This window comes from Alosa alosa, chromosome 21 (assembly GCF_017589495.1).
Source record: "Alosa alosa isolate M-15738 ecotype Scorff River chromosome 21, AALO_Geno_1.1, whole genome shotgun sequence".
NCBI classification, from domain to species: domain Eukaryota; kingdom Metazoa; phylum Chordata; class Actinopteri; order Clupeiformes; family Clupeidae; genus Alosa; species Alosa alosa.
The window spans coordinates 4826656-4849104 of NC_063209.1; the positions used below are offsets into that span (position 1 = coordinate 4826656).

At 39.8% G+C, this 22449-nt stretch overlaps 2 protein-coding genes across 2 annotated transcripts; both read left to right on the forward strand.

The window, feature by feature from the left end:
• The first annotated feature begins 1806 nt into the window (after window positions 1-1806).
• Window positions 1807-7023, forward strand: polr2g (RNA polymerase II subunit G). The gene is made up of 8 exons (XM_048231555.1): window positions 1807-1955; window positions 4158-4267; window positions 4370-4529; window positions 4651-4701; window positions 4894-4959; window positions 5043-5114; window positions 5248-5281; window positions 6598-7023. Exons 1-8 carry the CDS (start codon window positions 1944-1946, stop codon window positions 6606-6608), a joined length of 516 nt encoding a protein of 171 aa, XP_048087512.1. The 5' UTR covers window positions 1807-1943; the 3' UTR covers window positions 6609-7023.
• Window positions 7024-7345: 322 nt separating this feature from the next.
• eef1g (eukaryotic translation elongation factor 1 gamma) lies at window positions 7346-19262 on the forward strand. The gene is made up of 10 exons (XM_048231946.1): window positions 7346-7435; window positions 8379-8537; window positions 8627-8690; window positions 8778-8920; window positions 9056-9199; window positions 9286-9415; window positions 11151-11373; window positions 13062-13234; window positions 13420-13544; window positions 18949-19262. Exons 1-10 carry the CDS (start codon window positions 7424-7426, stop codon window positions 19105-19107), a joined length of 1332 nt encoding a protein of 443 aa, XP_048087903.1. The 5' UTR covers window positions 7346-7423; the 3' UTR covers window positions 19108-19262.
• The last annotated feature ends 3187 nt before the right edge of the window (window positions 19263-22449 follow it).

The window sequence follows — 22449 nt, forward strand, 5'->3', positions numbered from 1 at the left end:
CCTTATTGCTTAGTTGTGTTTTTATATTATATACTTTAATTACTCTTTCTGCTGTTAAAGAATGTGTTTGTGTTGTCTGTATGCTGCTGAGACCTTGAATTTCCCCTGGGGATCAATAAAGTATATATCTATCTATCTATCTAGCCTGTATTGCTTTTAAATGACATGATTGAAGTTGAGACGAGATTGCAACGCAGACACGTTTTAATGTCATTGTTCTAAATGGCAAAGCTAGGCTAGGCCTAGGCTATTTCTTCTTTATTTAGAAATAGAACTATGTGCATGATATTATGGATTATGGACATTTTCCGGAAAGAAAAGAACGTAAATTCACAAACAGAAAGCATCCTATATAAAACAGGGCTACCCACAAATTTCGCCTGACTCCTGCAATACAACACAACTCATTCCGACACTAGAGCGGGTGCCCTGGTTCGCGCAATTCAAAGCCTTTGACATTTCGGACACGGTATCATGATCTCCAACCCTCCTCCCTATTTCAGTAGAATGTCGTGATAGTATGACCCCCCAATCGGGAGAAAATTATTAATGAAGGTGTACACCAAGTTTATTTTGTACTCCGGCTTGACTGGCTGGGAACCGAGGCGTTCAAACGTAAGTCATACGTCAGTGACACGCCCCTGTGCAGGCGGGAACTGAACCAGAGCCCGTCTCTGACTAAACTCCACTTTGCCCTCATAGACATGAACTAGGACGACCCATCTTGCTACGCATTCATTATCTTTGACACAAGCCTCCAACCGGGGCTTCATCTGGCACACCCCTTTCTGCTCGACACAAGCTCCGAAGCCTCGCTTCATTGGGCACATCACTACCCTAGACCAGTGGTCTGCAAACCTTTTCTTCCGAGGGCCAGTTTACTATGCCTGGCTCTAAGAGAGGGCCAGAGACTCGGAGTATAGCCTATCCGTAACTAAATAGCTTAGTGCTGTGAACAACAACAGTCTACCTTAGTTGAATATTCCATTACATTTAATCATAGGCTACTGCAATTTAATACCATTGTTAGCTGTGTTTATATTGCAATCATGCCATATCAGTGTAAAATGTAGCTCAAATGAAATAGTACTAAAAAGTATCCCAAAAGTATATTTTATTTAAAATGTGTGAACTCTGAACTCTGTGTCTCAAGCTGTGAACAAGCAATATCCTACAAAACAGTTCTCAAACTATGAGCAACTGGCAAAAACAGCACTTCATGTTCGAATGACCACCATTCGAACTTTCACTCACCTGATGAGAACTTTGTGAATTGTGAATTTGGAAGAAAATTTGAACGAGTGAATAAAAAATAGAAATAATTATCCCAGGAAGTCCCAGAAATATGACTTGAACAGAAGTTAGTTAGTTATTAACAATTCATTTGATAAACGTTTAGAATACTTTGAGCACTGATGCAGTCGTCATAGGCCTCTTACATTGTTTGTAGGTAAGCCTACATCTTATTCCGTTTTCGATGGTAAATGTGAAACAGCGCCAAAACCACCAGTGGACAAAAATAGTATTACACGTGTAGGCCTACTGTTAAGACTCGCCATAGAGAATGAATGGGGGAAATTACGGAGGTTATAGTTTGACGATGTCGTACTATCGTGTGGGCCAGATGCTATATAACACAGACATGTTTTGGGGGGCCACCCAAAATGAGGTGGCGGGCCGGGCCATAGTTTGGGGACCACTGCCCTAGACCATAGACTGTAAAAAATAGCCCTAGACCCTTTTAGTGATGACTTTTATTCTGAAATAATTTGAGAATCTTTGTTGTAGCGGAAGTCGTGCGTTTGTGTCAGTTCCGCCTGTTCATTGAATTCATTTGCCATCCTTCCTTTTACACAGTCTTGGCCATAGTAAAAACAAAACTAGCTTTGCTCTTTGTCTGTGTAGCTCATTTACATTTATTTCCAAATTTCAAGTCAAGCATCATGTTCTACCACGTAAGTGACAAATTCCACGTGGTTATAATATCTAGTTACAATGTAATATGGTTAAACCGTTGTACTTTGGGCTAACGTTAATGGCTTGGGTCAACATGTCTTCAGCTAATGTTAACCATGCCTTTTATATTGCGCGCTCATTTATAGGGATTTACGTAACGTTACACAGTGTGAGTTTTAATGAACTAACATCAGACATTTTTTAAGAATGAGTAATGTGATACTCGGACAATAAATTGAAGCTTCAATTTAGCATGGCCAGTGTAACGTTAACTGTTAGCCTTTGACCTGTTGTATGGCAGCTAGCATAGTATCTACATGCTGGCAACAACTTTATCTACCTTTGTTACTAAAGGTAAGATAGATGCCACTAGATTTTAAACGCATCCATGTAAAGGACTTTGTCGGGTTTTTTTTATGATCCCGTTTCCTCCGTACAATTTAACTTGTTGAGCACTAACGTTAATGTATGACACTTGTAATCTGTTTTGACAGGACCAACATGTCCTTATAGTAAAATTGGTTAACATTATATATGTTTTATTTGGCAGATAATGTGTCTAGGTAGGCCACTGCTGCCCCCCAGAATTTGTTTCCACCCACTTTTGTCACATACATAAAGACACTGTTGTAAAACATGTAATTTAATAGCTTTTTGCTGCTAACCTTTCGTGTGCATAGGTGTCTATTTATAAGGATAAACAAAAAGATGTATAATAATTTAATAGATTAAGAGTGTGAGAGAAGGGGGTGAAAATGCTGTATGGCAAGTCTATTGCAGTATAACTTATATACTATTCAGTAATACAACCTCTGCGAATAATTTCTTAGAAATGTTTCTGATGTACAGCACATTCAAGCCCACACATGACAAATTGATGTTTTTGGCACGAACAATAGAAGTCACCTTTGTAAATTTCTTCGGATTTGTTGCATGTTGTCCTTGTGTGCATCCTTTTTCAGAAGACTCCCAGCTGGTTGTTGCTGCATTGTTTTAGATGTTGTTCAAACCTCATCTATTTATGATATTATTTCAGTTTTACAGCCTGAATAACACATTATCTTGGAAGCCATACTTGAGCATTAATATCTTTAAAAGTATTATTCATAGCCAGTCCAAAACTTTGCAGGTTGGAAGAAAAACATGTTCCCAGGATTGGTTTAAGTGAATATATCAAGGATAAAACAAGAGGAAATTGTGTTGGTCAGTCATTTTGAAAGGACAAACATTTTATGTGAGGTAGCTACTAGCTAGTAGGAACATGAAAATTTATGTGGAAATGGCTTATTCATTGAATGGCCATTTAGAGTACAAAGTGACAATGTTGTGCCATAGATACTTATTATAGGTATAACAGTGTAATTAACTATGCATATTGTTTATGAATGTACAACATTGCCACTTCGTACACTAAATGATCGCACATTGAGATATTTCCATATAGATTTTTAGGTTCCTACTAGCTATCCCACTACCATTTCAGTCCCATGAAACTGACCAAAAAATGCAATCACACCTCATTTGATCCTTTAGGTTCATATGGAGACCGATAATATTGGCACAGCGTTAGTTAAGCATTAGCATTAGTAAGAATTTTACCAGTATTTTCTGACGAAGTACTGATTGATGCCATGTGGGTATAAAAACGACGTTATACCACCCTCAATATCACTCTTTGCACTTTGTTCTGGATCTAGGCATAGTCCCAATAAAATCAATGGGCATAGGGTACAAACATGCCTCAATATCACTCTTTGCACTTTGTTCTGGATCTAGGCATAGTCCCTATAAAACCAATGGGCAATAGGGTACAAACATGTTTGCCTTCTTTCCCACAAACCTAAAACTATAAATACTCATTTTTAAGATTTCAATTCCCAAACATGGCCTCCACAATAAAGCAGTTTAATGACTTGAGTCAAGTAAAAAAAAAAAAAAACAGAACACATTGAAATTGAACAAAAATACTATACAGGTGTTCGTTTTGGGACATAAACATTATGTAGAGACCAACTTTGAGCAAAATCTGAGAGGGTGCTGCAACCATTGTCCTGGATTCTGTCTGATTTGCCATTAAGCATATCATTTTTTCAACCTGTAGGCTAGTGTTTTTTAGACTTTCGGAAGTATTAGTTTGACTCCAGTTTCACCTGTGTGTTATGGTATGGGCTACTTGTTATTTAACAGAGGTCTTTTCACAGATATCTTTAGAACATGAGATTCTGCTGCACCCTCGTTACTTTGGCCCTAATCTTCTGAATACGGTGAAACAGAAGCTCTTCACTGAGGTGGAGGGGACGTGTACAGGAAAGTGAGTATGACTAAACGCTACCACTCTAGTTAACATCAGTTTTGTCATTTGTTAATTTCGATTTTTTGATTGATTTTTTTTTTACGATTTATTTTCAAAAAGGTATGGATTTGTCATTGCTGTGACCACAATTGACAACATAGGAGCAGGTGTTATTCAGCCTGGCAGGGGCTTTGTACTGTATCCAGTGAAGTATAAGGCCATCGTCTTCCGTCCCTTCAAGGGGGAGGTGGTGGACGCTGTCGTTACACAGGTTAACAAAGTATGTGCAAATCCTGTCTGAACTATTCATGACAACAATGATATAAAACATTGTTTGACACTAATTATGTGCTACTATTCACCAGTATTGCGTTAGCAAAACCTTGTTTTTTTGATTCTAGGTTGGACTATTCACTGAAATTGGGCCGATGTCCTGTTTTATTTCACGGCATGTAAGTGTTGTCTACGTTTCCTGGGCATGTCTTTGTAAAAATATTTTTATAACCAAAGCAGTAGTGTTTGAACACTGTACACGAATACTCTGACCAGGCCACACATACATTATCTTCTCACTTATAAATATATATTTTTCTATAAAACTACTGTAAACATTTGTTGGTAAATATAAGTTTCTGTTTTATTAGTCCATTCCATCAGAGATGGAATTCGACCCATCCTCCAATCCACCGAGCTACAAGTCAGCTGAAGAAGTAAGGTTATGGCTTTTGCCACATTACGCGAATATTCTTGATGTTCTGTGTGCCATTACTAAAATGCTTTACTCTCTTTCAAGGATGTTGTTATCCAGCAGGATGATGAAATCAGGTTGAAAATTGTAGGAACTCGAGTGGACAAAAATGACATTGTAAGAACCAGGTTTTTCATGATTGTTTGTACACATAAATAATATACATTTATTTAGTTTCCATATGCACCATTTATTATTTTGGCTTTGCCATTGGAGAGTATGTTTAATTGTGTCCTCTTGTCTCTTCCAGTTTGCCATAGGATCTCTGATGGATGATTATCTTGGTAATTTGTTATTTTCACATTTTTTCATACTGCATCTGTAATATTGTTTTTGGCTTGGTGCTTCGATTTAATATTTTCATATCTGGTTAAAGAAGGACATTTTCGAAATTATCTGCCTAATACAGTGCTAGCCAAAAGTATTGGCACCCATGCTAAAGTTGACTGAAAAGAGGAATATAAAATCATCTTTTGGGAATTGATCTTAATGCCTTAAGTGGAAAATGAGGAAATATCTAACCTTTAAGGACACCAATTTTCTTAGTGAATGAATAATGTATCATAAATAAATAAATGTTCTTCCTTAAAATACAGGGGTCATAAGTATTGGCACCCCTATGTTAAATTCCCATAGAGACAGGCAGATTTTTATTTTTAAAGGCCAGTTATTTCATGGATCCAGAATACTGTGCATCCTGATAAAGTTACCTTGGCCTTTGGAATTAAAATAGCCCCACATCATCACATACCCTTCACCATACCTAGAGATTGGCATGGGTGTTATTTCAGTTAGCCTATTAGCTGGTTTGATTCTCATTGAGCTCAATGCAAATCAAACCAGCTAATAGGCTAACTGAAATAACTGGCCTTTAAAAATAAAAATCTGCCTGTCTCTATGGGAATTTAACATAGGGGTGCCAATACTTATGACCCCTGTATTTTAAGGAAGAACATTTATTTATTTATGATACATTATTCATTCATTAAGAAAATTGGTGTCCTTTAAAGGTTAGATATTTCCTCATTTTTCACTTAAGGAATTAAGATCAATTTCCAAAAGATGATTTTATATTCCTCTTTTCAGTCAACTTTAGCATGGGTGCCAATACTTTTGGCTAGCACTGTATGTGAAGAGATCTAAATATAACAATGAGATCATTTGTAGGGACTGATTTCTGTATTAATGTTAGTGGGTTTGGATATTTAGTCACTATGCAAGTAACAAGGGCTACACAAATTTAGGATTATGTATGAAGACAGATAATAGTCATACAGATTAATGTAACACAAATGTTATGGTTAACAGTAAACAGTTTTAAAAAGTGGGTAAGCCTCCATTAAGCAAAACACACACACACACACACACACACACACACACACACACACACACACACAGAGTTTTAGCCTTTAACCTAAAATGTGATACGAATTTCAAAACATGGTCTGTTCGACTCCTATTAACTGTTGAGCATATACTTGGCCATTTTAAGTTCTTACCATCTCTGCATTGCAATAGTTTCTGTGATACTGTTGCTTATAACATATGCTTGTGTAATTCTGAATCCTGGTTTTACTTAATTGTGTTGATTTCTTTGTAGGGCTGAGCTGATTTTTCTTGCTGAATATGGACATTATCTCATCATCTTCGGCACATTTTCATGTCTCCAGTCGTGGACAGTAGTTACAGGCTGATAGAACTTAAGTTGCTTTTATGTTTTAAGTTTATTTTATATTGATGCCTGATTCAATTTAAAGGTTAGTACTGTTTTTCGAGCAGACAAGTTTGGATACCGTTTTAAACGTTTCATAGAGTAAGAAAACATATGGTATTGAAATCATGCCTGTTTTAAAAATTCCTGCAACTTGCTCTATGCTATGGCCCAACACAAAGATAAGTGCTGGATTATGTATATTTACTGACATTTGGTAGTGTCAGTGTCCTTTCAATATGAAAAGGTATGGTTCAAATCAACATGAACAAGGTGTCACTGTATCATATTTTGAATAAATATTTCTTGTAATAATTTCCTGCTTTGTGTGTGAACAGTGTTGTGCTAATTAAGCTGATGTATGCTCTCAAATGAAGTGAAATATCTTGCAGAACCTTATGGAGTTTTACAAACTGAGTAATTTGAATAAATAAATGGTGCTTGAAATCCTTAAAGTTGCACAGAAGAACCATAATAATTGGTCACCCAAAACAAACACGGTTGTCACGAACTGAATATAAATTATAAAACATATCATCGTTGTCATAATCATGTCAGAAACAGCACTTTGAGTTTTTACTTTCGAAATGTAATTAATGTAATTGTGAACACATTCGTCGGTCAGTCGCACTGTGACACGTGTTATTTCTGCGACGAGTCTTCGTGTATACGTCAAGCAGGCGCGCCTGAAATCCTCCTTTCTCTCATCCTGAAGATGGCGGCGGGGGTGAGTAAGATGGAAGGGAAACTCTTTCAATGGTTTTGCAAGCCATCAGGGACAATCCAATGGACATCTAGTCAATCGCTTCTGCTATATTTAAAATATGCTTTACATTGCTGTCGTTAGGTTTCCTATATTAACTAGAAGTGTCCATTTTGCACCTTGGATCTGTATAGTTAGCGGTCGTAGCTATAATATGAAGGCTATCGGGTCTGGGTTTGCTCTAATGCCACGTTTTACTTTCCGGTGACTTGCTTTGACTAGATATCATGTGGAAAGTCCAGGGACTTGACTGTCGGCAAACTGTTACGGGTTGGGGTAGTCGACACAACTGTGTCCACGTAATGCAGTACATTAAGCTATCAGACGCAATGAATTAGCTGTTTCCCCGTAGGCAAACGTCAGCTGGTTACTTCTGTAAAGCACTCATGAATTGCCAGCCCGAACGGAGACTGGATGTAGATGCTGGGAAAGCTGTAGCGTACTTACTTGTAGACAGATAGCGTTGGTTTGTTAATGGTTGATAACCAACTTTACTGCTGAACTTTTCTGTAACTTACTATAACATTAGGTAAACGTTGCAAGACCTGACAGTTACCTTATAAAAGTAACTTGCTTCTCGTTTGACTGATGGACTAATCGGAGCTGGACATTTAAACGTAACGTCAGTCATCTCATAACGTTTTCTGTACAAAAGTTGACATGACAATATAGCGTGATTACAGTAGGTGTTTCACCCACATGAAGTCAGAGTTGGGTATTTGTAAACGCGAGCCAAAGGACCTTTTTGTCATATTAGAACTTGCTGCATCATTGTTGCAAGAAGCTACCATTTAAAAATGCTTCAGTAAGCTAGTTGATTATATTGTCCATAATTCAATTTATTTTTCTTGGATCAATTAAACTGTTATGTTTATTTTTGTAACCTCTACACGTCATCCATCTGTAGACTCTCTACACATACCCAGAGAACTGGAGGGCCTTCAAGGCCCAAATTGCAGCCCAGTACAGCGGTGCCAAGCTTAAGGTTGCCAGCACCCCCCCAGCCTTCAGCTTTGGACAGACAAACCGCACCCCTGCCTTTCTCAACAACTTTCCCACGGGCAAGGTGAGTGGTCAAACTGTGGTTGATGTCTTTGGTAGCTGCGGTCAGTCTAGAGTGAACACTAATATGGGTCCTTCATTAACTTCCTCCAGGTTCCGGCTTACCAGGGTGATGATGGGTTCTGTCTGACAGAGAGCAATGCCATTGCTTACTATTGTAAGTTCACATCATCTTGCATGGCATTGACATGGTAACTCTTCAGCTATATTTGCTGTATAATCTCTCTCCTCCCTCCCTCTCCAGTGAGCAGTGAGTCTCTTCGTGGCACCAGCCCGCAAGCCAGCGCCCAGGTGCTGCAGTGGGTGAGCTTTGCGGATAATGATATCGTCCCATCAGCCAGCACATGGGTCTTCCCCACCCTTGGCATCATGCAGTTCAACAAACAGGTAAAGAATGCTTATTGTTTTTTCCCCTTCATATCCCACAACCCTCAATGTGCTTGTTCTGGATGGTAACTATTAGATGACTAGTTGCAAATCTAAGATGGCTTGCTCAAATTGTTTCATTTTTTAATTGTTTAGGCCACAGAGCAGGCTAAAGAGGAGGTGAAGCGTCTCCTTGCTTACCTGAACCAGCACTTGAATACCCGTACCTTCCTGGTTGGTGAGAGAGTAAGCCTGGCTGACATCACAGTAGCCTGTTCTCTGCTTTGGCTCTACAAGCAGGTAAGATTTTGGCATGTCCAGGTGTGTGTGTGTGCTGCGATTCATTCACGTTCTTAAACGGCAACTAAGTGTTGTATTGTTTTTAGGTTCTGGAGCCTGCCTTCCGTCAGCCCTACCCCAATGTGAACCGTTGGTTCGTAACCTGCGTCAACCAGCCACAATTCAAGGCTGTTCTTGGGGAAGTGAAGCTCTGTGAGAAGATGGCCCAGTTTGATGGTAAATGGAATTCTTTAGTCTCTGCTGCTACTTGGAACTCCTAACACAATGATTGTGTGATTTGGCACTGACACGGTTGTTAGTGTGGTGTGAAGTAAGTGTGCACTTGGGGTTGAACTGATGAGGGTTTTTTCTTTTGTCCCCAACGCACTGGTCTTGACTAGTGAGTATGGTTATCTATGGTGAAGGTGCAAAGCATGGTCACAGTTTAGGCTGCATTTTGTGCTGTGTGTGTGAAAGCTTGTATGCACATGTTAAATATTGATGACTCAGTCGGACATTCAAGCTTGAGTGTGTCCACATTATTGAAAGAGCAACTAAAGTAACAGAATTTTGGCCCATAATTTGTGACTATATCTTTTAAACAAAACAAAAAATTAGACATTTTATTAAATAACATTTTAATAATTTTCAACACTAGGATTAGAATATTTAAAAACCTGTATAAACTGGACTGATTTTAATACTGAATATACATATACACATAGAAATCGTATGACATACAATATTATACCATTTTAATAAATATCAATATATTGATACTAAATATTGATATATAAACTACTGATGTAAAATGGAAAAATACTGAATTTCTGATGCATGACGGCACACATTATGCAGATTATAGCCTAGGTACTATTTCAATTACAGCTCTACCTTTCTGTCTTGCTGCTTCAGCCATCAGCAGCTCTGTTTGAAGCCTGGAAATATTGTAAACAAAGGAGCCTAGTTGGCTAGCTTAAAGTCTACTGGTTGGATTGTTAAGTTTCCCCACGTGTGTAAGTTTCAAGGTAATACTAACCATCATTATTGAGATCAGTCAACTTGATTGTGAGTTTCAAACAAATTTGCGCAGCGTGCTAATGATGCTAACCGGATAATAACAATTTAGCTAGTCGCATACTTGCTTTCACTGTTGTGGTGAATGTTTTATTTGGATTAAATGTGCATGCTGAGGGGCGTGTCCAGAGAGTGAGTTTAGGCTACTGCTATACTGTGTGGTAAAGTTGCACGCATAGCTGTACAATGAGAACTATGAAATTATTGTTTGTCTATATATTTATTTTTGGACAACGTACCGGTAGTTGAAGCGGGAGACGTGTGTGTTGCTTAGGCGGCCTCCTAAGCTGTAAAGCATTGCAGGAAACGCTGGAAAGGGTGTGTCACCATTCTGCCTTCTCAAACCGTAATACAGGTTTCGTGGATATGAGTGTCGCGATTTCGGTTTCGATGCGCATATCATTACAGCCCTATTATATTTGCATTTCGTACGCTTGTTTTTTGTAATATTACTGAGAAATATGTTAACCATTCCTACTTCAGTTCCAGACCAGTCATTATACGTACGGGCTATCCCCTTTCACTTCTGTTGCAGCAGGTGTGTGCATTCTGCACAACAGAGTAGACACACAAGATTCAGTCCTTGGAGTTGCAAACTATGCATAATCTTTCCCCCAGATTCTAGCTGTTTCTCTGCGTTGAGCATTTACTCCATAGATATGAAAACGGTTCACCTTTGACCTTTTTGGCTTTGCTGCTCTATGTAACACTATATAATATGTGCTGAACCTAAACCAATAAGCAAAACAATTCTGTGATAACTGGAGGGGGAGTAGTGTACCAGGCAATATGTCACGTGAAGACCTTTCTGTGGCCTTCAGGCTAGTTTTTTTTGTCTGTTTGGTACCACATGATGGGTTATTAAAATGTTTATTGTTGTCTCTGCTGTCCTCAGCCAAAAAGTTTGCTGAGATGCAGCCCAAGAAAGACACGCCACCAAAGAAGGAAAAGGGTGGTAAGGAAGGTGACAAGCAGCAGGAGAAGAAAGAAAAGAAGAAGGAGGAGAAGAAGAAGGAAGAGAAGAAACCCGCCCCTGCTGTGGAGGAGATGGATGAGTGTGAAGCTGCACTTGCCGCAGAGCCAAAAACCAAGGACCCCTTCGCACATCTTCCAAAGAGGTGACTATTAATGAATGGCTTGGGATTTCCCTGAGCTGGAGTGTACTTGCATATACTGTACAGTGCCTCACAAAGCAATGATGTTGCTGTAATTACGGTTGGATGTCTCTTACATTTTGCTGACTCGCCTTCGGTTTATTGATTCTGAAAGAGAGATGTAGAGGTTACGTCACAAAAACAGAATTTTGACCCACTGGCAGGAGAAATTACGTTTTTCAGTCCCTCACCCGCCCGCTCCCGCTAGAATGTGTTATTTTTAGTCCCGCTCCCGCCCGCATCTGTAACATTAGGTCCTGCTCCTGCCGTTAAAAGCCTGCAGGATATACTGGAGGGATATTCAGTTTTGCCTTCTGTCTCACAAAAGGAGCACTTGAGACAAACTACTGAAAAAGACTGCCAGATATCTGATTTTTAAGTTTCTTGATTCTGAATGTAGGCTACTGTAACACAGCTATGCTAACTGACATCCATTCTTTAGAAGGGCACTAATATCTGAAGTAGCCTAGTGGTGTCCTTCCTCTGTCGTTTCTTCCTCTTTCGATTTCGAGTTTCACAACAGGTAAGAATGGGTTTGACCTGCTGATACTGATTTTAGCCGATTCCCATTTCATTTTAACCACTTTGCAGCACACAAAGATTTATGTTCTATCTTTTCTTTTAAGACATTTAATCAACTTTTCAATAATGGAATGGCTGTCAAAAAAATGGAACAGGATAAGAGTCTAACTTCATCTGCGGTATCAAACTATAATGCTTACCAGTGTGGGACATTCACACTACTAGGTCTAAATGCACTGTGCTATGGAACAACCATTTTTTTTTTTTCCTTCTCATATCCAATATTCAACTAAAACTTCCGTCCTGTTAAAAGCAGGTGTAATCCAAATTTTTAATGTCGCGATCAGTTAACTCCATTCAACTGCGTTTGTGATTCAGCTTTGGGGACGCAATTTGCTTTCTAGAGGGGGCAGGGACGGACGGTGATGAGCACTGTTTACGTGACCTCTTGGTAAATTCCACGGAATACGGAATACGGCAAGCCAGTCTGTATTAGCGCTTTCTTTGTACATCCAGCCCTGAGTGTTGGCTTTTGCGAACTTCAAACTTTGCAAACTCACCTAGGTGATGTTGATTAAAGTGTGGCACGGGAGTGCATTTGACCGGCATTAAATCGGCTGTCTCAGACTGACTGGCTGGTTGCCGATCACGTGAAAATTGGCCAATTCCGGTCACCAGCTGATCAATCGGTGCATCTCTAGAAAGAATTGAACCTACGTAGGCCTAAACGACTATGTCCGTCACTTAGGCTGCTTAAAGTCTGTTGTGTTAATGCTGCCTAACACAATATCTAGCTCAACCAAAATTCTATACACTACTTACTATGTTTTACGCATATATTTAATTTGCGCGTGTGCAGATCATCTGTTTTTCCCGCATCTTCAAACGCTCTGAACTTTAATGCCGGTTCTGGTTTATGATGTCAACTGCTAAATCTCTTGATTGCCCTTTTTGAAGCTAAAATGGTTTAAAATGCTCAAACATTTAGAAGACGGACAGCATTTTTAGTAGTACATTAAATGTATGATCCACAGATAAAATATTATACTTTTGTCAAACAATATGTTTAGGAACCGGTGAACAGCTCATTTACTAAAATATCTGTCCTCCCCCCCCCAATATTTATGTAGCTCGTTTGTCATGGATGAGTTCAAGAGGAAGTACTCCAATGAGGACACCCTGACTGTGGCACTGCCCCATTTCTGGGAGCACTTCGATCGTGAGGGCTACTCTATCTGGTATGGGGAGTATCGTTTCCCTGAAGAGCTGAGCCAGACCTTCATGAGCTGCAATCTCATCACAGGTAATTTTTCTTCAGAGCAGATCTGAAGGGAGCATGTAAAACTGCTTATTTGGTATGAAAAAGCTAGATTGTCTGTAGGAAGTAGAGGGGTACAGTTTATTTTCCTGTTGTGTTCATATGAAGGCATACATACATTAGGTGAAATTTATTACCATTTGTGTTAACTGTTGTCAATTACATTTTAGGAATGTTCCAGCGCCTTGACAAGCTTCGCAAAAATGGCTTTGCCAGCGTCATCCTGTTTGGCACAAATAACAACAGTTCCATCTCTGGTATCTGGGTCTTCAGAGGTCAAGATTTGGCATTCACTGTGAGTGTGATTTTATTAGTCTCTTCTTACCATTATGACTGGTTTGACTTCTATCGAGGTGTCAATCATATTCGGCATGCTTTTGGGGTCAAAACAGCATGACTTCTTAGTTTTGGATGTAAATTGCACATATCCACCATAGTAACATTTGTCTGTTGCTTGGATGTCTGGACTGTACTTAGTAGGCACTTGGAATGATCTGGAGATCTAAGTTTCATCAACTGAATCCTATTCACATCGAAACATCTTACAATAGACAGGTCAAGAACACAACTAGGGATCGACCAATTATCGGCCTGGCCGATTATTAGGGCCGATATTTAGCATTTTTATAATAATTGGTATCGGTCATTTTTTCCACCGATAAGCCGATATTGAAATGGATAAAGAATGAAATGCGCTACTTTGTCTGTAAAGCGTCTCTCACTCCCTGCATTTGCTACTCTGTGGTCAAGAGCATTGTCCCGCCCACTACACCGTCTGATTTGTTAGTTAGCTCGAATGCAGCCAATCAGGATCGAAGACTGAACACAGACAAAGTTTAGGATTCTCACTGAGGCAGACTGGGCTTCAGCTGTAGCCTACGGAGGTAAGGAAGGTAGCCTACATTGCTGAAGTTACAATTAATCACAATCATCTACACTGAAGTTACAAAAACACCACTTTGTAAGCTATTGTCTCTTTTGATCCGGATCAATAAGTAAAGCACCCACTTCCTTCATTTAGCGAATTCCCGATTGATGCACATTACTGATGCTGTTTACTAGTTAGCCTACAAACTCGGGTGCTGCGTGTCGGGAGTTCTCTGCCTCCGCCTCGTTCGGTAATTGTGAATAACGGGACACCACGGCAGACAAAGTACAGACAAGTCCTAAATTATGCGATGGCGAACGTCAAAGTCTAATTGCTCCTTTTTGAAACGGACTGTCAGAAAAGACAACATGCACCCAGGGCCAGCCGTAATTTAATCCGACCTGAACTAAATCGCGTCCTGAGCTTTAGGCTCTCAAAAGTGTAGCTTGTAGCCTACACATGGACACAAATTGCATACTTAAATAGCTTAAGAACTATTGTTTTGTTAAACTATTCAACCATAACAACCGTGCACTCACACACGATGGCAAAGCATCCCCTTAGTGACCGGTCCCTTAACAAGCACATATCCATTGTGTTGGCCTAGTCTATGAAAATAATTGCTATCACTTAGCTCTTGGATTAACATGATACACAGGATTTACACTTGCAAGTGATGTAAGTTGATAGACAATTGTGTATCAAAAGAAGAAAAGTTTGCATAATTAAATGCTTTTGAATTAATTTTTTGCAGCATATCGCCTTTACTACCTACCCCCCCTTTTGACAACTGACATATTGATTTTACATATCGGTTATCGGCCTCCTGTTTTGGTAATAATTGATATCGGTATCGGCCCTGAAAAAACCATATCGGGCGATCCCTAAACACAACACTGTTTAAGCATAAAAAATGCTTTTTGATCTAGGTTACCATTAGTATTAATAGTAGTCAATCAATGTCAATTGAGATTTGCAGATAAAACCCCTAGGTCTTCATTTAAGTACTCTAGCTAGTTGATTGGCTTCAAGTAGCAGCAAACCAGTCATATCAAATAAATACACAAACTATTCACATTTTTGTTTAATTGTAATTTTTTTTCTGTATTGGTTCACTCTGAAATGTCACATGGAAATGTTTCCATAACTCCCATACTCAGTTACCAGTAGACTACCCCCAACACCTAATTGGCATGTGACTATGCAAGATCGAGTTTCCAGGGACAGTCAAGATGCCAGTATAAAGCATCCTATGAGGGAGATCTGTCTTGCCCAAGCACTTGATGCTCTCTGAAATGATGAACTGGGGACATTTTTTCCATGCAAGAGATGAGCTGCTTCCACTCACCAGTTTCTGCTAGGAACAGTTTCTGTTTATGTGCAGCCCACATAATTATGCATCTGTACATCACATTGGTTACTGCACCTAACTTGTAGTATTACCCACTTGGTTAGAGGTTAAAGGCTGTTCATTGAGGCCTGATTTGTACACAAGCTCAGCATTTGTCACCCCTCAATTTGGTGGTGTTGGTGGATAGATAAGAGTGGACAAAGGGCTGCTGATGAACTGCTGAGTTGATTACGTTTGCTAAGTTGTAGAATATAGTGAATGGCTCCTGTTCAGACACAGAACAGTTAGCCCGGTTAAAACCAGACCCTTCTCAGTCGTAACTGAGAGTGGGTCTGGGGAAGGTTCGTTCACAGCCCATTTCCAAAGGACGTTCCCAAACGGACGCCGATCAAAATGTTTCAGATGCAATAGGAGAGGCCAAAAACCAATCGGAGCAACGAAAGAGAAAGTGAAACACACAATTTGCAACACTGTCTGGTTGTAGGGAGAAGCAGGAAGAATGAACCACTATTTAATTAAACATGGGCTAATTTACAAAGACATCGTGCCACACTGAAAGCTAATATTTTATCACTAGCAATTTACATCTGCCCTCTGTCAAACACAATTGCATTTTCAGCTCTGAACAAAACCATTCATGTTCAAACGAGCATTTTGTTTCATTCGTCCTTTCTGGCTGACCGGGACGTATAAAGTAGCCTAGGAATGGGGGACGAGAGACTGAAACGTTCAAAGCAATTATGCCGGAATTGTTTTAAGGCAAACACTGAAGTGTAGCATTTGAGTTATGCTCGCATAGCACACCAATTCAAAAGTAGCCTACTGTATGTTTTCTGTCGGCTACGTGTCCAGCTACTATAGTCCTATAAATGAACAGAATATCAAACTGTTTTCAGTAGCCTACCACTGTTGCAGATATCACATAGGTATCTCTTACATACATGTTTGTACAATGTTGCATATTCCAACATAAGGAAGCCGTTAAGAAACTTCTAACTCCATCTTAAACCAATGTGATAATCAGCTTCAAACAAGCGGCAGCAGCCATGGTTGAGTTTGTTTGTTTGTTTATTTATTTATTTATTTTTTTTTAAACCTGGCTTCTTCAACAGGGTGCGCTATCGTCATCGTGTAAAGCCCGCCTCAAGGGTTCTGATTGGTGCCTCGATCTAGGAAAATTGGAAATGGGCTAGAATGGGTTTTTGACCAGACGGACTTTCAGAGCGAATCGAATTTGCCGGAAGTACGTCCAGAAATATTGAGGCTCAGTGGCAAATGGGGCTGAGAAGGCCTGCTTTATAATCACACAGTGGAGCATGCATGCTCATCTTGCCTCAGTCAAGCCTCAGTCAAGATGCAAAAGATGAAGTGATGTCTGCTGTAGTAATCTTTACCTCTGCATGGAGATAATGTTTTGGGTGTGGTCTGTTCGCCTGTCTGTTTTCAGTATTACACAAAAACTGTTTGCCTGATTTCCATGCAACTTGGAAAGGTGTAGCATGATCAAATGAACCAATAGATTTTGGACCAGTTCTTACTCGAGGTTTAACCCTCTAGGCGCCACAGTCGACTTTTGTCGACAAGATGCGGTACTGAATAAAACGGCCGTCAAATAGGGCGTCATATTTCGTTCGACCTCAACTCCACTAGATGGCAGACATGTCATGCGTCATCCCCGAGTCGAAAAAATGGCATGCTTTAAACAAAACCTTCGCGCTACAGCGCATTGAATCAGTGCGTGCAATACCGGAGCTAGTGTGCGTGTGAGCCACTTTATCAGAGCGATATTGTCAACGTCAGCTTAGTATTTGCATTAGATTATCGTCTAATGGCATCAAAAAAAGTTTACCGAAATGAAGTGTTGGGTCTTCTATTGGCGGACCCTGATTCTGAAGGGGAATATCTGCCTTCAGAAAATGACGGTGATTCGTTTAGTGAGGCTTCAGATGCGTCCGTGCCTTGCAATGATGCAGCTGGACAAAGTGAGAGAGTACTCTATAGTTTAGCTTACACCAAGCACAAACGTTGAATCGTTTGCCCAACATCACTGGTGGGAATAATGTTTCACAGGTTCGGAGTGTTCATTGGGAAATTAGCAGGGTGTTAGTGGTGTGGCTTAACGAGGCTGGAGGTAGCCTAATATCCATGTAGCGCTAGCTTCTGTCTTCTGAGCGCGTGCCTCCTCAAGAATCAGCGGGCGACAGTAACATGGTGGAGCCTTTGTCTAATGCCACTGGGTATGTTAGGCGAGGTCGAAGTGCTCATAGGACAGGGGGCGTAGAGGCAATGTGGGGTTCAAGAATGAGAATGACAGTAGGCCTAGTCCGAGCTGCGCAAATTCTCTCCACTTTCGGCCTTGGCCTTGAGGCAGATCTAGCCATGCTGCTCGCCCAACAGGGCAGAGGTGGTGACACTGGGCAGGAGAGCCATTAGGCCATGCATAGTCTATCACAAGATGATGGGAATGCTGGCCCTGTATGGATGGATAGGATATGGATAGTCATTATCTCTACAGCAAAAGGCCTGCTACATAAAAAAATTGTCAGCCATTTATTAGTAATGATTTACACTGTTGATTATCTATTTCCCTGACCATTTAGGACATATGTTCTTTTTTGTGTGTTAATGTCCTTGTGATGTGTGTGTCTTTGTCAGCTAAGAAAAAATCAACAAAAACAACAAAAAGAAAACAAATACTAACATTGTCTCTTGTCTTGTCATCATCTCACTCCTGATCTGTGCCTTGCCGTGGCAAATGAGCTTTTGAACTAAACAGGTCTTGTCTACTTCTGTTTGTGGGTCATCTGAATAATATATATGTGCCCCATACATGGAATCAGAGTGCCTACTGTATGTAGTAAATGGAAAATCTCTACAGCAAAAGGCCAGCCTACCGCTACATGCATTTGGTTTGTTTCTGCCATTTATTAGTAATGATTTACAGTTTGTTTACTACTTAGTATTTACCTGAGCATTCAGTATTGTGCAATATAGCATACAGAAGGTGAGGGACATTTTGGGGGGAAAGAAGTGGTGCATTTTATCATTCAAACATGTGACTTTTCATGAAAATTCTATAATCCAAGATGGCCGCCACCATATGACATCATAATATGCAAATTAGATATAAACATTTAATCCCTACATAAACTTTGGGTCATCCTTAATATTTCTCTAATTTACAGAAAGTCTCTATCTATCACTTAAGATATAGCCTTTTGAAATGAAGATGTCAAAATCGAACGTTTGTGGGAAAAAAACCTCTGGCGCCTAAAGGGTTAACTTCAGTTTTGCTTTGGATGCTGTTGCATTATATGGCATTCACATCTGGTTTGCCCTCTAGTGTTCAAAGTAATTAAATGCATTTCTTTATGGGTGTTTTTGTATATTAAAATGCCAATTTTTTTTTTTTCTTGTCAAATGAGACTGATTGTCTGTCGGTCTTTACTATGTCTTGAGATTTTTTTTAATTTTTTATAGTTGTCTGACGACTGGCAGATTGACTACGAGTCCTATTCTTGGCGCAAGCTGGACGTGGACAGCGAGGAGTGCAAAACCATGGTCAAGGAGTACTTTGCCTGGGAGGGTGAATTCAAGCATGTTGGAAAGCCCTTCAACCAGGGCAAGGTCTTCAAGTGAAGTCTCACTCCAAGTGCACCATCTGGCAAAATGCATGGACATACAACCACTTTGAAAAAGAAAAGGAACTTCAAGGAAATAATTGGAGTGTGTTGTATGCTCTGTGTGGAGTTCTGCGTTGAGGTGAAAAAATAAAAGTGTTTTTCATAATCCCATTTGGATTTGTTTTTTTGTTGCCGTCCTTTGAAATTGTTAAGTTTAGAGGAAAATGTCATTCAGTGTACCTTCCTATCAATTGCTTTGGTGCCTTTTCATTTATTAGGTTGTTATGTTCTCCATTGGTTACTTGTGCAGTTTTAAGAATTCCCTGTGCCCTGCAACACTGCTGCTTACAATGGGGTCAATGGCCTATTACAAATGTAGCATATGATTGGAATAAAGCCTCTTCTCCCTCCACTAATATAGTTTATTTTTTTCAGTGGATGTGTACTTGAAGTGACAATAATTGATGAGTGTTATCCATGTGTTCTTGTGGTGTTGGGAGAGGTTCTAGAATGACACCATTTTTCCACTCTGCACACAGCTTGCCTGAATTTGTTGTAATGGAATTTTTCGCAAGAGGTCCTTGCCTCAGGACCAGATGCAGTTAGATTTCATGTTGAATCCTAGATCAGCAAGCATATTTTGCCTAACATGAGACGAAAAGCTCTGGGTAAAGGCTCAAGGGCAGTAGATTTTAATCTCAAAGTCTGACAGGCTGGTTTGCGGTCTTATTAGTGGCATCTGAGAGAGAAAGGTGTCAAACTAGAGCTTCTAGCCATGTATATCTACATCCTGTTTGGCAACGTGGGTTTAGCCATGTTATCCATCACTGTTACCTAACAGAATTAACTGGCACCAGCTAATATGGTTCCTCTTGCCTGGGAAAAAGAATGAGGATTAACTGAAGGAAGTATCACACTTGGCTTTGAGCAACTGGTGGCGTCTGCATTTAGGGTGGAGAATTGTCAGACAAACATTCATTATCCACCAGTTATGAGCAATTGTCTAAAGCATTGAGGTTTTAATCACCGCCAGGTTAAGACTTGTGTTCAAGTCCTGTAGTATAAGCTGACCTTCAGCATGTCTTAACACTGAAGGCTGTGTGCTCAGTCCGCTGCTCTTCACCCTGCTGACGCATGACTGCACTGCAATCTACAGCAACAACCACATAGTGAAATCTGAAAATGTACTCGAGTAAAAGTAAAAAGTAGTTCATTTAAAATGTACTTTAAGTAAAAGTTAAGTTACTTTTTTTTTTAAGGTACCAGAACAACCAGTTTTACCAAAGATTTTCTAATGAGATACAGCACTCAAAAAATCCCCCATAGTAATGCATGGGGTTAGTTTGTAACGTCTACACATCATATGTCTACACATATCACAAACCTTCCAAAACGTCGACATGTGAATACATTGAGCCAATCGTGTGGTGTGTTGTAAAATACATTGAGCCAATCATGTGGTGTGCTGTGAAGACATCGTGCCAATCATCTGTTGTGATCTCGCTGCTGGAGCAAGATTGGTGTCGTGAAGCCTTACGCACACGCATTTCTGCTGAAATAGATGCACGATAAGTGCCCAAAAAGTGTTGCAATATGGCCGCCGAATGGAGGTACTTGCCTGAAAAGGATGTTGAGAAATGGAGATCTGTGAAAAATCACCAGAGTTCTCCTTTAAGTTTGAGCAGTAGTTGATTTTCAAAGTTAGTTGCACTCATCCTTGGGTCGCTTTGCAGTGAACAGTAATCCAGCACAACTGAAAAGCCCCTCACAGGCAGCTGAGGCAGGCAGGCCAATATTGAGTTGCAGAGAGTTTTTTTTATATTTGGAAACGAGCAGAAGGTTCAGCAGATTAAAGGGCGTCGTACTGGGGGGGAAAGTGGGAAGTATAGGGCCCCAATGGAGGAGAGGGCCCGTGAAAAGTGGAATACAGGGGGCACAACATTTTCACCAGGCATTAGTAATAACTCAGGTAATCCACACATAAAAAATCCAAACAACTCCATAAATAGAGTCATGTAATGAAGTGGAATAACACAGGGGGAAAAGTATTAAACACGCTAAGAAAAAGCACTAAGGCAAGGAAAGGGAAGGAACGAGCTGGAATCTGTATAGCGAGTAGTTATCCTTTCTATCTGTGCAAATTAATATAAGCTTGGTTAGTAGCCTACATATTGATGGGCTATAAAAAGGTTTTTCATTACCAAGGTGTCACACAAGAAACATTTCATGATGGATAAAAGCAAAAAGCTCTCCCAAGACCTTTGCAACCTTATTGTTGCAAAACATATCAATAAAACTGGTTACAGATGCATTTCAAAACATCAGAATCTTCCAGTAAGCAGCATGGGAGCCATTATCTGCAAGTGGAAGAAACATCACTGCATCATCAACCGGCCATGCACAGGATCTCCTCGTAATATTTCTGACCAGGGTACACCACAAAGTATTGAAGAAATTTCAGTAGGCACGTTCAATACTTTTTTCCTGTGTCATTCCACTTTAATACACAAAACTCTTATGTTTGGATTTTTTATATGTGTGTTAATATAATGTGTGGTGAAAATTTCGAATAGACTCACTGGAAGTTTAGGCTAATTACTGAAAAAAAAAAAAAAAAAAAAACGTTCAATACTTATTTCCACCATATATTTATTTTACCTGAATATTTTAACTTCCAAATTAAATGTCAAAATTAATGTCAGACGAAATTTAAAGTTTGACTGACTGGATTTTGTATACAAAACATAGTGAAAACTGTGTAAGGTCACCCTCACTCTCCCTTGCTAAAGAGCTAAATGGTTTAGTCCACCTGCACGATTCATAAGGTAGTCTATCTTTTGTTTATTGTTTATTTGTTTATTTATCTTTTGATTGTCAAAGTTTTTTTTTTTTTTTTTTTTTTTTGTCATCTACTTCCTGAATTTTTGGTCAACGATACCCGGGACACCGAAACACCGGTGCACATGAAATTTGGTGGGTATGTAGCCCCACTAGACTTTTACGGAAAAATTTTGTTTCGTCCCCGGGGGCCACTCCCCCCCCGTGCTGGGCCCCCCGAACCGCAAAAAAAGCAGTTTTTCCTAAATAACTACCTGAACTGTGGCACTGAGGATGAATAATCTTTTATGGTATGTTGGTCTCAAGGGCCCACATCAACCTGGCCCATAATCACTCATTTGTGATTTGCACCCCCCCTGCAAAAAAATAAAAATGCAATATCATTCTGCTTTAATCGCCCCCATCTTCAGTTAAGATGTTCAGAACTGCACCAAATTTTATGTGTATGATTGACCTGGTATTCTCTGGGGGTATGCCAAGTTTCGTAGAATTTCATCCATGGGGGTCTAAAAAAATTTAG